This window comes from Pelophylax lessonae (assembly GCF_965119305.1).
Source record: "Pelophylax lessonae genome assembly, chromosome: 9".
NCBI classification, from domain to species: Eukaryota; Metazoa; Chordata; class Amphibia; order Anura; family Ranidae; genus Pelophylax; species Pelophylax lessonae.
Genome location: NC_138776.1, coordinates 270,483,712 through 270,499,174, shown reverse-complemented (window position 1 = coordinate 270,499,174; position 15,463 = coordinate 270,483,712). Strand labels below are relative to the sequence as shown.

At 44.2% G+C, this 15,463-nt stretch overlaps 3 protein-coding genes across 3 annotated transcripts in view; 1 reads left to right on the top strand and 2 right to left on the bottom strand.

The window, feature by feature from the left end:
• LOC309564464 (uncharacterized protein) overlaps nucleotides 1–15,463 on the top strand; it is a gene marked incomplete at both ends in the record, with an annotated part of 826,241 nt that overhangs the window by 377,909 nt on the left and 432,869 nt on the right.
• The window catches only part of LOC309564056 (uncharacterized protein), a gene marked incomplete at its 3' end in the record, with an annotated part of 31,991 nt that overhangs the window by 2,749 nt on the left and 13,779 nt on the right, over nucleotides 1–15,463 (bottom strand). Inside the window, exon 6 of the mRNA XM_082268682.1 lies at nucleotides 15,265–15,432. Coding sequence (XP_082124808.1) covers nucleotides 15,265–15,432 — 168 coding nt within the window. The remainder of the gene's footprint in view (nucleotides 1–15,264; nucleotides 15,433–15,463) is intronic.
• Nucleotides 1–15,463, bottom strand: part of LOC309564057 (uncharacterized protein) — a gene marked incomplete at its 5' end in the record, with an annotated part of 455,352 nt that overhangs the window by 427,216 nt on the left and 12,673 nt on the right. The gene's annotated exons all lie outside the window — the stretch shown is intronic.

Sequence of the window (15,463 nt, the reverse complement as noted above, 5' to 3'; positions counted from 1 at the left end):
AGTCACCATCCAGACACATCCCTTGTCTGTTACTGGATAATGTCCCAGAATTCCCAGCACCGCTCACCTCTCCTGTCAGCAGCTCCATCATCTTCTTGGTGACTTCTAGAATCTTCTGCATGTTGTGTCTCTCAGGTTTTAGGGAGTCACATGGAGGCACTGTGATGGTCATATGATCACCTGACTTCAGAAGAGGAAATCTCTGTATTGGAGAAACAATAGGAATATCATGTTAGAATCCAAGAATCCTCCTCACCTCTCCGTTCAGGTCTGTGTTTTACTAATAGAGATAAGAGTGGTGTCATGTGACCTCACAGAATCCTCCTCACCTCTCTGGTCAGGTCTGTGTGTTATTAATAGAGATAAGAGTGATGTCATGTGACCTCCCAGAATCCTCCTCACCTCTCCGGTCAGCAGATAGATGATCTCCAGGGTGAAGTTTAGGATCTTCTCAATCATGTGACTCCGGTCCTCCTCCATCCTCATTGATGTGGTCATGTGATCAATGCGGGTTTCTCTGTAGACAGATAGCGGAGAATTATCTGGATTGTATTGGTTGTACATTTTTAGGAGGGGATATAATGGGTCAACAGAGGGATTGGTAGAAAGAGGTGGATGACACTGAATGGAAGCCTGTGGAAGGATTGGCAGAGAGGGGTGGAGGACACTGAATGGAGGCCAATGGAGAGATTGGCAGAGAGGGGCGGAGGACAATGAATGGAGGCCAGTGGAGGGACTTGGAGAGGGGGTTGGAGGATACTGAATGGAGGCCAGTGGAGGGATTGGCAGAGAGGGTAGGAGGACGCTGAATGGAGGCCAGTGGAGGGACTGGAAGAGAGGGGTGGAGGATACTAAATGGAGGCCAGTGGAGGGATTGGCAGAGAGGGGTGGAAGACAATGAATGGAGGCCAGTGAAGGGATTGGCAGAGAGGGCTGGAGGACATTGAAAGGAGGCCAGAGGAGGGATTGGCAGAGAGGGATGGAGGCCAGAGAGTGGTGAAGGACACTAAATGGAAGCCAGTGGAGGGATTCACAGAGAGGGGGTGGATGACACCGTATAGAGGCCAGTGGAGGGATTCGAAGAGAGGGGTGAAGGACGCTGAATGGAGGCCAGTGGAGAGGGGTGAAGGACAACGAATGAAAGCTAGTAGAGGGATTGGTAGAAAGAGGTGGATGACACTGAATGGAAGCCTGTGGAGGATTGGCAGAGAGGGGTGGAGGACACTGAATAGAAGCCAGTGAAGGAATTGCAGAGAGGGGTGGAGGACACTGAATGGAGGCCAGTGGAGGGACTGGAAGAGAGGAGTGGAGGATACTGAATGGAGGCCAATGGAGGGATTTGCAGAGATGGGTGGAGGACAATGAATGGAGGCCAGTAGAGGGATTGGCAGAGAGGGGTGGAGGATATTGAATGGAGGCCAGTGGAGCGATTGGCAGAGAGGGATGGAGGACAATAAATGGAGGCCAGAGAGTGGTGGAGGACACTAAATGGAAGCCCGTGGAGGGATTCACAGAGAGGGGGTGGATGACACCATATGGAGGCCAATGGAGGGATTCGCAGAAAGAGGTGAAGGACACTGAATGGAGGCCAGTGGAGGGATTCACAGAAAGGGGTGAAGGACACTGAATGGAGGCCAGTGGAGGGATTTACAGAGAGGTTTCCGCAAAGTAAATTCCTTATCAGTCTTCCAACGATGTAGATCTACGTCAAGAATATTGAATGATGCCAAAAAAAAAACACATGATGACTTCAAACACGATCTATTCCTGGCAAATACTCACCGTGAATGGCAGCTCACAGTGACTATGGAGGAAGAGGACGGACATGATGGGGGGGGGGGTTACTGGGTGTAAATAGAAAATACGATCTTATTACCTCCTCTGCTGCCTCTTCCAGCAATCTCTCCTCGCTTCTTCATACCTCATGGAACGTATTGCCTTTATCTAACGTCACTTCCTGTCTGTACCTGACATCATTTCCTGTGTTCCATAGAGACTTCCTATCTGGGTAGAAGTGAGAACACCATCTTGTGGAGCTCAGAGAGAAATCAGCCCACGAGAAACGTCTCATAGAGTGAACACGCCTTATGCTATGCATTTAGAATTTTTTATATTTTCTTGTCATATATGTCCTTAAATATCCTTTGTGGGGAATATTATATATTATTATAAGAATGGTTTATAACTTATCATATCATTTAACCCCCGAGGGACAGTAGCTCTGAGATGTTGTATCCAAGAAGCTTCTCATTGTGTTGTAGAATTTATTTGTCAAGAACCCCCCCCCTGGTCTTCATACAGCCTGTTCATTGCCTTAAAATGCATCACTGCTACTTCAAAACTGGGGCTTAAGCCCCGTACACACGTACCGATCGTCGGCCGACGGAACGTCCTACAAATGTTCGCGGCTGGTGTGTTTGTTGTTTGTCTGTTGAAAAGTGCTCTAAACTTGCCCAGGACATTTGTCTTCCGACAGAAAATGACGTCACTACGTTCCACGCACGTTCGCCGCTACAAAAGAGGAAGTGAGTGTTTGGCCGTGACCCTTCTGGGCATCTCGCGCTGATTTCGGTAGCATTTGTTTGGTTGACGACATTTCGCTATTTTCCGAGACATCGTTCGAGAATTTATTATGGCGACCGTGAATTCGTCCGTTGCTGTCGTTAGTGTTGGAGTTTTGGCTCTGAGACGACGTACGAGCAATAGGAAGAAGAAGCGGACCTCCTGGACGAAAAATTGGTTGCTTAACCGTGATCAATTTTCTCATATGTCCTTGCTGAGGGAGCTCCAGGAAAATAATCCTGATGACTTCAGGAATTATTTGAGGATGACGGATCCCATCTTTTACCGTCTTCTTGCCCTGGTGTCCCCCTATATTCTGAAGCAGGATACTTGTATGCGGCTTGCAATTACTCCTGAGCAAAGGTTAATTGCGACGTTGAGGTATCTTGCAACAGGGAGAAGCCTGCAGGATCTGAAGTTCACCACAGGCATCTCCCCCCAAGCACTTGGAGTCATCATCCCTGAGACCTGCTCTGCCATCATCAAGGTCTTGCAGAAGGACTATATCAAGGTATGTTTGATTTTTTACATTACATTACATGTATTACTAGTTTCACCCGAATTATGATGTTTTTGGATGTACAGCAATTGACACAGGCCATTATTTGTAAACTACCCTCTGTCCGCATGCACATAGTAGTAAAGATGTAGATTATCTTTAACCATTTGTAAAATTACCCACTAACCACCCCACCATTCTCTCCTATGTGTCCCTAAACGCATTGCCTGTTAACAGTATGTCGAATTTATCTAATGTTATTGCTTTCCCTCAAACAATTATTCCTTGGCCAATGTTTTAGTACCTAGTTAATGATTTATCTAAAATACATCAGTCCATCCATTCCCACCTATGATTCTGTATGTTTATGTAATGATGTTAAAACCTTCACTGACCACAAGCCCTTATTGATGTATAAATGCCCAGTTTTGCTTACCCATCCCCCACCCACATGCTAAATCTCAAAGTCAGCATATACCAAAGCTCAAGTTCAGAGGTCTTCAAACTATGGCCCACCAGTTGTTCACGAACTTCAATTTCCATCATGCCTAGTCATGTCTGTGAATGTCAGAGAATTACAAGGCCTCATGGGATGTGTAGTTCTGCAACAGCTGGATGGCCGTAGTTTGTAAATCTCAGCTCTAGCTGGTGAGTATAATGGGCCATACACACTAGAAGATTGTCAGAACAATTTATCCTTCCTATTTACCAAAACCAAATAATATGAGGTCCAACAAACACTTTCAAATCCTATGCAATCTGGTAGGCCCTTGCACTACATAGAAAAGGTATATCTGCACGAAAAAGTCTTCAGAGAATCTTCTAGTGTGTATGGCCCTTTACAATATAAGAACAATAGGAGGTTGAAAATAAATGTATGTAGATGTTACATCCCCATATCCAAACCTTTGCCTTTCTGTTGTATATTTTTTTAGCAAGTTGCATAAGGATTTAACAGACAACTGTGTGTGTAATTAATAATGTGATGTGCTCAAGCACTAATTTTATTTTTTGTATTTTTTCCCCACAGTTTCCTTCAAACGCAGAGCAATGGCTGGAGATTTCTGATCAATTTCTGGAGAAGTGGAATTTTCCCAATTGTGGGGGTGCTATTGATGGGAAGCACGTCCGCATTGTCCCCCCTCCGAATTCCGGCACATTTTATTATAATTATAAAGGTTTTTTTAGTATAGTCATGCTAGCCATAGTTAATGCAAACTATGAGTTTATTTTTTTGGATATTGGCAAAAATGGCCGCAATTCGGATGGGGGAGTTATTGATCAGACGGAGTTCGCTCGTCGTCTAAAGAACGGCACTCTGAACCTGCCATCCAGGGAGCAAACTGTTGAGGGTATGAGCTTTGTGTTTATCGCAGATGAGGCTTTTGCGCTTGGGGAGCATCTCATGAAGCCCTACCCTCAGAGGAACCTCACCCCAGACCAAAGGATTTACAACTACCGGTTGTCCAGAGCTCGCAGAGTTGTGGAGAATGCTTTCGGGATAATGGCCAACCGGTTCCGGATATTCCTGACGTCCATAAACCTGGCACTGTACAAAGTGGATAATGTGGTCTTGTGTTGCTGCATTTTGCACAACTTCCTACGCAGGAATGCACAAAATTATGTATTGCAGCAACTGGATACTGACCCTGCTATGCCAGGTACAAGTGGAGAGGCCCAACCTTCTAACCAAGTGGAGTCCATGCCGTCAATGGAAGTTGGACGGTCAGCATTGGCATCACACAGGGCCCGTCAGATCCGCCAGGAATATCTGGACTATTTCGTGGGGAGAGGAGCTGTGTCCTGGCAGCAATCACTGTCACAAACACATTAATCTTGTTAAAGATTGGACACACAAGATAAATGTCAGAGATATATTATTTTTCAACACATTAAACAAAAATTGCAATGATTCTGTATTGTGGATTATAATCATTTGGGCACATATGCCAAACACAATTATTTGGGTTAATCATGTGTTATATATGTGTGACTTTGGAAGGGTTAATACATTCATCAGTGTGTTTCTTGACTGTAGTCTCTCACCAGCTGATCCAAAGTGATGATGGCCATGTGTTATTTTTTAGCCAGTGGTGTAAATACAAGGGCCTTCTGCACCCCACAAAATGTACACAAACCCTGTCACATTGAGAACTAGGTCACACCCAAGGTTCATCTAATGTCACCTTACATTGGTGTTCATTGTCCAGAAGTTGCCCATACTATATATTTCATATAATACATTAGGGTATTAACAAAGTACCTACATCTGTTATGTTGTGTTCATTTATGACATCCTTCTCACTGCCCACCAATGTTAGGATATGTCAGTGTTATGTGAAACTTGATCATTGTTCATCTCAAAGTGTTGTATATATATAGGTAATGGAAAGTGAACTAGAGCAACGAACAAGCAATACACTATAGATTACACTGATCTCCCTACACTGATTGCTACTGGCAATATCAATGCCATATTGAATCCTAGGACTGCTAGTACCTTGAGTGTTGAGTCACACTTATGCGATGCGGGAAGTCTGCGACTTTGCAGCCTTCCAGCATTGCATAAGGGTGACCCGCCACTTACTTTTTCCACAGGATTGTGTTCCACAAGTGTTAAGCACTGTGCGATCCAATCCAGATACATCAGAAATAAAGGGTCATGTGCGACTTGTATGCGTGTTCAGTGCGAATGTAGCCATACAAAGTGTATGTCTCAATTCACACTGCACATCTGATGGCATGTAATATCGTAGCGCACTGCTCCTTTATTACATGCGATCAGATGTTCATGCGAAAATCAGCTATACAGTTTGTATGGCTCAATTCGCACTGCACTCGCACAAAAGTCGCACATGATGCATTTATTCAGCCGCATCAGGATAGGATCGCACAGTCGTTCAAACTTGTGTGATCCGATCCTGTGTGAAATGTCAGATCGCACTGTGATATGCGTTAAAACTGGGGGTATCTTTAACATTTCATTGACACCTCCAGCAACTTGCATATGGCAGTGTCCAAAATGCTTTCATTAACATGTAAATATGTGAATAGGACAGCCATCATACATTTAGTGCTTCTTTACACAGCTTTAGACCTCGACCCCCCAACGAAAGTCTAATAAAGAATTGAACACACATTGTTGAATGTAAAAACGTTTTAGTATCAAACATTCACAGGGTTAGGGTTAGGGTGTTGGAAAGTGCTTTTCCCAAACTTGGGTACACTCTTTAACATCTGAGTGTCATAAAACTGGCATAAAATATTATATAAAAATGGGAACATCCCAATACAAACATTAAAAAATTTTTAAATAATTTTTTTTAAAATTTGGCAAGCATGTCCACAAAATCACGCATCTTTCCTTGCAATGCCGTTGCAGTCTCTTTTATTTGCTCGAGGTCTGAGCAGCATTGAAGAGCCTCACGGGTCAATTTGGCCAATGTGCAACTATGTAATACATGATCTGGAAAATAAAATACAACGGAGTCAATGTGAATCACCTACATGAGGTCATAATATAGAAACATTTGGTGTGCAGGTAATCTTTAAATTCCTCTCGAGTTAATACCTACCCTGTTCTTATGCTCTTTTGCCCTAGGCTCTTCATCTTCCTCCTGACCTCCTCCAATGCTGTTGCTGATGATTCTGCCGGTCTCCTGAGCTTACTATATATTCATTAGGGGTGTGAACGCATGATGACGTCATTGTGAGGGCATGGTTGTAATGTATATATATTAAGATGCAGAGACCAGAGACGGGCAGAATGCACGGCAACAGCATTGGAGGAGGACAGGAGGAAGAAGAAGAGCCTAGGGCAAAAGAGCAGACAACATAAGAGCAGAAGATTGGACAGCAGAAGACTGGAGAGGAGAAGATCCAAAGAGCAGAGTGGAGAAGACCGGATGAAGATCTTTAAGAACATTTCATAAACGTCTCCTGTCGTTATTCACATACACTTCCATTTATGTGGTTAATGTGTAGGGGTACTATGTACCCCATACCCATTCACATAGTGATTGGGGTCTGGGATCTGGGGGCCACCCTTTGTTAAAGGTTGCTTCCAAAGTCCTAGGAACCCCCTGGCCGCATGACCCCCCAAAACCACCAGACAGGGTTGTGGGGATGAGGCTCTTGTCCTCCTCTACATGGGAGTAAGGTGCTTTTGGGTGTGCGGTGCAGAGGCCCCCTGGCCCAAAGCAACAAAACCCCCCCATGTTGAGGGCATGTGTCCTGCTGTGGTCCAGGGGGTGTTTGGTCCGCTTGCTCGTTCTCTTTCCTGGCCTGACAAGCTGCATGCTTGTATAAGGGTCTGGTAGGGGTTTTGGGGGTAACCCACGCTGTCTTTTTGTTGTGGGCATACCCTCAAACTCAATACCACACACAAAAGGCCTGGTTGTGAACTTGGGGGGACACCCACGGTGGGTTGTTCAATTTTTTGGTGTAGTTCCCCCTCAAAAATCTTCACAACGCAAGTGGCCCCGCAAGTCAGAGCATCCTGATCCGACTTACGGTGCGACTTCCATTCAAATAAAGAGGCTCCCATAGGGAACTAGTGTTGTAAATTGGAGGCTAAAAATAACACTGATAAAAATCATTCTGCAAAAACCTACGTGGGCACACAACTGGCTCTCTGACACTTGGTCCTGGTTCCTCCACAGTTTCGGAACTGGCTTCCATGCTGCTTGGCAAGTTGCCAGGAGATCGGGGTTCTGACCTGGCTGGGGATGCCACATCCTGGCATGATGCAACATCTGCAATGTAAATTTGTAAGGGAATACAGGAATATAAGGTTAAACAATCATTGCAAATACACATATTTCTATGATCCCACTACACAAAAATCTGTGACTACCAACCTTCATGTTGCTCTGGTGTCTCATCACTTGTTGGCTCCACCAGGATTATTTCCGGAATAATGTCTTCATCTACATAATACAAAACATTGGCCATATCATAAAAGTCACAAGAGGTACATTTGTTAGGACATGGTGCCCTGCTTGATAGCTCTTTTAGTAACAAATATGAAGACATGTACATGGTTATCTACGAAAAATATGGTACATTAATGTTTGACAGTGCATAGGAACCAATTACCTTTAGTGGAATCTGTGCCACCTTCTGTGCCCATGTCCTCATCTTGTTCGGCAACTGCCGATGGAGCTGCCAGACCTCTCCTCCTCCTTTCCCATAGTTTGGCACGGAGTTTACGTTTTTCTCCTATTTAAAGGTTTGAATAATAATCTGTGATTAATAGGAATGTTTGCTGAGAAGATTCGTGCAGGAAAGAACGTTCGTTGCAACACAATACATATATTTTTAACTATGGCTTCCTGACTTTTAATGTCATATACTAAAACATCAACAATAGATCGATCAAATCACGACATGACAACTAAAATGAGTAATCTAACTTTTTACATAGACATTATAATCTAGACATGTTAATACAACATACACAAAATTATAAAAAACATATTGCATGATTAAAAAAATAAAGAAAAAATAAAACTTACTTTTTTTCAAAATCCGATGGATTTGGGAAAGCTGATCCTGCTCACGGTGTTTGAGGTCAGACCACCGTTTCCGAATCTGATCTTTCGATCGCTCGACACCGAATTTTTTGACCAAACAGGCCACCACCTTGTCCATGATGCCATCTTTCCTGGCATTGGGCCGCTCGTAATTAGCCAACTTGCCATCATAATCCATTTTTTCTAAAATGGAGACCATCTCCACCATTTCTGGCTTTGACATGGGTGTAGCCCTTGATTTTCGGGTGGCCCAATCACTTCGGCCCCCACTTGATGAACTCTGAGATCTTTCAGACATTCTTCTTGATTAAAAGATTGTTCCTCTGCTTCAGGTGTGAGTGTCGCATGTAGGCCTGATCTTCGGCACGTACACACCCCTGCACAAGCCCGCCACTGGAGGAGGAGTTGACGCCTGCGCTGTATTTAAAGGACGCCAGATCGTTCGGCCGACGATTCGCTAGCGGACATATCGAGAGTTGGAGCACGATCGAGCGGCGAATCACGACTTTTCCCCACAAACAAAGGTACGACTCTTTTAATAGAAAGTGTGTGTTTTGGGCCCTATACAGCTTTTATTAGGAATATCTTTATTATGTGCCAAAATACATGCTATTTTAATATGTTTTGTGTTGTTTTGTGTCTTGCAGGCATATACTGTCCTGCAATATGGTGGACAATTTCACCACCCACAACTTTCTCATCAGTTTCATTGATGAATTCAGGCAACTGCCCTGTTTGTGGCAAGTCAAGTCCGCAGATTATAAAAATAGAAAACTCAGAAAACAGGCCATGGAACATTTGGTGGCCTTCTACAAGCCCATCTGTCCTGGGGCAAATTTTGATTATATCCGCAAAAAAATAAACAGTATTCGCACTGCCTACAGGCGGGAGTTAAAAAAAATAGAAGATTCCACCCAGTCTGGAGCAGGGGCACGGAATGTATATGTACCACGGCTGTGGTACTTTGATAACATGCGGTTCCTGGCAGACACCATGGAATCCAGGCCGTCAATTTCTACGCTGCCTTCGACTTCGGCAGAGGGCTCAGTGTCTGTAGATCCAAGCCAGGATGAGGATTTCCTGGAGGAGAGTTTTACTCAGGTATGGCATTTCACAATATATTGTCTGCTAAAATGTAATCATGTAACAAAATTATAAGCTAAACCATAATTGACCCTTTATGTAAACGGGCATAGCAAGGGGTTGGCATGACAGGCAACCGCCAGGGGCGCAGGCCAAGGGGGGTGGGTCACAAAAACATTGGCATTGTTTTATTGTTTATTTTAACAATCCACTCAGCCTGCACACCCCAGAACCCCCAGTTTGCAGGCGGATTCATGCAGGTGTAAAACATTGAGAGCTGCTTCATGCAGGTGTAAAACATTGAGAGCAGCTGAGCCAAAAGACCAGGAGACTGAGACTGCCTCTCACTGCATCCCCAGCACACCTCTGGTCTTACAAACACTGCTGCATCCCCAGCACACCTCTGGTCTTACAAACACTGCTGCATCCCCAGCACACCTCTGGTCCTAACAAACACTGCTGTAGCCTCAGCATTCCTCTGGCTCAACCTTTTTTAATACAAAACTAACAGCTCCTGCAAATGATCCATCCATCCTTGCTTCCATGTCTCTGGTCTCTCACTGTGGGTCAGCAAGGCAGGTGGTTCCCTTATTCATGTTTCCCTGCACTGCTTCACCCTCAATGCCCTACATCAAGCCCTCTGCAAGTTCAGGCCCCTCTCTCTCTGCAACCCCCTCCTCTCTCTCTCTCACACCCCCTCTTTCTCTCCCTCTCTCTATCTCTCAACCCTCTCTTTCTTTTTCACACCTGAGACAATGATTGCCCACTAGAGAGCTCTACACTGGGCAAACAAGGGGCAAATTAGAAACTTTTAATGCCCTTTAATTTTTTTTTGGGGGGGTGGGTTACAGTTTTACATTGATCTTGGGGGGGGGGGGGGGGGGTTGTTGCCAAATACAGCTCCTCAACAAGGGCACTGGAGACCCTAGATACGCCACTGTATGTAAAGTCTGCTATTTGTTCACAATAATATAACAAACATGACTTTTTATATACACTATAACATTCTAATCAATTGTTCATTTCATCAACAGGGAAGTGTCACTGAGGAGGAGCCAGGTTGCAGCCAGGAGCCTGGGGAGCCTGTGGAGCCTGTGGAACTATTTCCACCACCACCTCCTCCTGCCAAACGGAGGCAAAAGAGGAAGCACGTGGATGACATAACCGACGAGTTTATCCAGGAGGCCACCATAGCCCTCCGTAGGAAACCGGAGGCCAATGAGTCCTTCGGCAACATGACGGCAAAAATTTTGGATAAGGTGGACCTCAGGCAGTGTCAGTATGCCAGAAAAATTATTCTTGATGTGCTGCAAAAGGCTGAAAACGGCATACTTAATGAGCACAGCCATGCATGCCAGGAGCACCCGTGCCCTCCACCTCCACCTCCACAACACCCACCACCTCGCCAAATGCCACATGGCCAGTGGCAATATGGCCAGCAGGATCCAAACCTGCCCTCATGGCAACCTGATTTCAGTTACCAGCAACTTTAATTTTTGTAACCCCCTATTATTTATTTTACCCCTGTTTGCCAGTTTCTAGTTTAATTTTGTCCAAATGGACCTTTTTTATGTTTAGTTTATTATACGGAAAGTATTGATGTTTGCTTTGTTTTTTTTTTGCTGAGATCCAAAAAATAAAGAAAATGAAAATAAAAAATGGCCTATCTGAATTTGTTAACATGTTTAATATTGTGCATAACCTGAAAAATATGTTTTAGACATTAATTCATACAAGAATAAAGGGTCATATCAATAGTTAGATCTTTGGTGTGAAAATACAAAAATAATGGTGAAGAGTTCAAATTATTTAATTATAAAATTTGATAGAACAGATAGAATAGACAAACATTATCTTCATCATAACAGAACACATGCCTTTTTATTAGAAAAGTATGGCATTATGAGCAGCATCTTCCTTCTTCTCACATTTATCAAGATGAGCATGTGCTCCGCATTTCACCTATTTCTTGGACTTCCGCGAGCCGAAAGTTCTTTCTGAATAAAATGTTGAGTTTACTAGAGAAAATTCTTCCGGGAACTCATTTGGTTTGATCATGCGTGTTGGGATTTGTAGCTGTGTGTCGGCCGAATTGTGTACTGACAGGCGAACAATCGTCCGTTCTGGTGTCGGCATACAAAAATTTTCATGTTTGCAAGAAAGACTTTTGTCCGCGGATTGTGCGCAGACATCTGTCGGAGGCACCATACTAACACGCGTACAATCGGCAGATCCTTCGTCCACCGACGTTTGTATGACGACGATCGGTACGTGTGTACGGGCCTTTAGACTTACATGTCCACCAATCTGGGAGACTATCTTTCCTTTTCCAGTATATTATACTTGGTTGTGAACTCTGTTGTGGAATGGCCTCTGTTTTTTCCACGTAGAAAGTACCACATTCACAGGCCATTAAATAACCCCCCCCCCCCCACTCCCGACTGTTAGGCAATGCACGAGGTGTTTCGGAATGAACTGTTCACCATTCGGAAGTGAACATATAGTACTTTCTTTTATCAATGCATTTTTCTCTGTGTAGGCTCTGGGTCAAAATAGCCTTTTACCAACCTATCTCTAAAGGATGTACATCGTCTATAAACCACCTTGTGAATTATTTCCGGGTGCCAGTTTACTTAGTAACAGATATGGTAGCAGTGTATGGTATTCTGTATATAAGGAACCTCAACATATAGGTACAGGAAGGCATCAAATAGATAGCCCAAATCTATTATATAAAGAGATAATGTCAGGGATACACGAGACGTATTCCCCAAATCCTGAAGTTTCACTTTATCACGTTGAATAGCCACCCACCCCATCAGCGGTATCTCCTGCTTAGGAGCTCCCAGAGCCTAAAAGTCATCAGATATAGAAAGGGGTCTTCGAGCGGATACAGCCATGATAATCTCAGCTGGTCTGCTCAGACCATATCATATACAGCCCAAGGTACAGAGTGCAATCTGCACCATAGGCTGTATATGATATACTACTGACCCCTGCACTCTGTACCCTTGGCTGTATATGATATATTCCTGACCACTGCACTCTGTACCCTGGGCTGTATATGATATACCCCTGACCACTGCAATCAGTACCCTGGGCTGTATATGATATACTCCTGACCACTGCACTCTGGGCCATTATTCACAGTGAATTCCAAACTGATGACCACCGAAGGCTTAAAGCATCTCCTATGAGAAATTTATAGATTTTGTCGTCATTGCACCAACACACCCAACTTTTTTTTCACACAAATTTTTTATTATAATTTTACTTTTAACAAGATTGCAGTCATAAAATCAGGAAATAGTAAAGGTAGAAATCTGATTGGTCAGGAAAATAACTTGTCTGGAATGTGGAGGCGGAGTCATTATTCATTTGTGTATTATACACAACGTGTTACATTATTATAACAAAGTATTGTAGAAAAGATCACACCATAGAAAATGGGGGAAGGGCAGAAAATAAACCCCGGATATTATGGGAAAATTTGTGTACTAGGAACACCTTAACAATCACCACCGTTTTATTCTCCGGGGCCTCTGCTTTCAGAAAATAGATGTTTGGGGGCTGCAACTAATCTTCAGGCGCAAAATGTGCAAAAAAACTGTTTTGACAGTGAAAGGGTTAATGTGAGCTAGATGGGATCACTCTGCTGTGGTCAGATTAGAGCTCCCCCTAGCTGGAGCCTGGTAAAATCATTTCTAGGAGGACTATTCATTGAACTGCTACATATTTCCAGCCATTATATATAGTAAACGTCTCCTGACATTTAGGCCGGGCTCCTATACACTACCAAAAGTATTGGGACGCCTGCCTTTACACACATGAACTTTAATGGCACCCCAGTCTTAGTCCGTAGGGTTCACTATTGAGTTGGCCTACCCTTTGTAGCTATAACAGCTTCAACTCTTCTGGGAAGGCTGTCCACAAGGTTTAGGAGTGTGTCTATGGGAAAGTTTGATCATTCTTCCAGAAGTGCATTTGTGAGGTCAGGCACTGATGTGGACGAGAGGGTCTGGCCCCTAATTCATCCCAAAGGTGCTCTATTGGTTGAGGTCAGGAATCTGTGCAGGCCAGTCAAGCTCCTTCACTCCAAAATCATCCATGTCTTTATTGACCTTGCTTTGTGCACTGGTACGCAGCCATGTTGGAACAGGAAGGGGCCATCCCCAAACTCTTTCTGTTCTGGGAGCATGAACATGTCCAAAATGTCTTGGTATGCAGATGCCCTAAGAGTTTTCTTTGCTGGAACTAAGGGGCCAAGCCCTACTCCTGAAAATCAACCCCCCCTTCAACAAATGTTTTGGACCAGTACACAAAGCAAGGTCCATAAAGACATGGATGAGCGAGTTTGGGGTGGAGGAACTTGGGGGTGTTTTTTAGGGGTTGGGCTTGGCCCCTTAGTTCCAGTGAAGGGAACTCTTAAGGCGTCAGCATACCAAGACATTTTGGACAATTTCATGGTCCCAACTTTGTGGGAGGAGTTTGGGGATGGCCCCTTCATGTTCCAACATACTGTAACTGCGCACCAGTGCACAAAGCAAGGTCCACAAAGACATGGGTGAGTGAGTTTGGGGTTGAGGAACTTGCCTGGCCTGTACAGAGTCCTGACCTCAACCCCATACAACACCTTTTGAATGAATTAGAGCAGAGACTGCAAGCCAGGCCTTCTCATCCTACATTGGTGCCTGACCTCACAAATGCACTTCTGGAAGAATGTTGAAACATTCCCATAGACACTCCTAAACCTTGTGGACAGCCATCCCAGAAGAGTTGAAGCTGTTATAGCGGCAAAGGGTGGGCCAACTCAATATTGAACCCCAAGGACTGACTGGGATGTCATTAAAGTTCATGTGTGTGTAAAGGCAGGCGTCCCAATACTTTTGGTTATATAGTGTATATGTCAATTGGATGCGTTTAACAATTCAAATCGCATAACATGTGAGTGTGACCGGCTTTCACACATGACCGGGGCCGCTGAAGTGCAAATCTGAAAAGGGTCCTGTGTGTTTTTGGTTCCGGTTCAGGTGCGAATTCAGAGAAAAAGATTTTTTACCTGAACTGGTGAACACAAAATGCACAGGACAACGGACTGTGTGAACCCGGCCTTAGGGATCTATTCATAAAAGATTATGCGTAGCAATTTGGTGATCTCTGATCTCCTTATGAAGGGTTTCTTACATGATGAAGATCAACCATGGAGTATATCTGAGGTGTATATCAGGGTGTGCTTCTTCCCCACATGTCCACCAACATTCATATAGAAGACATTTTTCCGCACTTAAAGCACTAATACACCGCAAGGGTTGTGTGGAACCCCTGATGTACAGGAAGACAGGGTTTCAGTGAGGAACATGTCCCTCACTCAGGACAGGAATACGGCTTCTCCTCCATGTGAGATCTCTGATGTCTGATAAGACTGGACTTCGCTGAAAAACATTTCCCGCACTCAGAACAGAAATATGGCTTCTCCCCTGTGTGAGATTTTTGATGTTCGGAAAGATTGGACCTCCTTGAAAAAGATTTCCCGCACTCAGGACAGCAATACGGCTTCTCCCCCGTGTGAGACCTCTGATATCTGACAAGATCTGATTTTAGTATAAAACATTTCTTGCATTCAGGACAGGAATACGGCTTCTCCCCCCTATGCAATTTGTGATGGGATTTTTCTGAAAAACTTTTCCCGCACTCTGGACAAGTACATGGTTTATCCCCCGTGTGCGATCTTTGATGGGTGTTATAATTGAATTTCTGTGAAAAAGATTTCCCGCACTCGGAACAG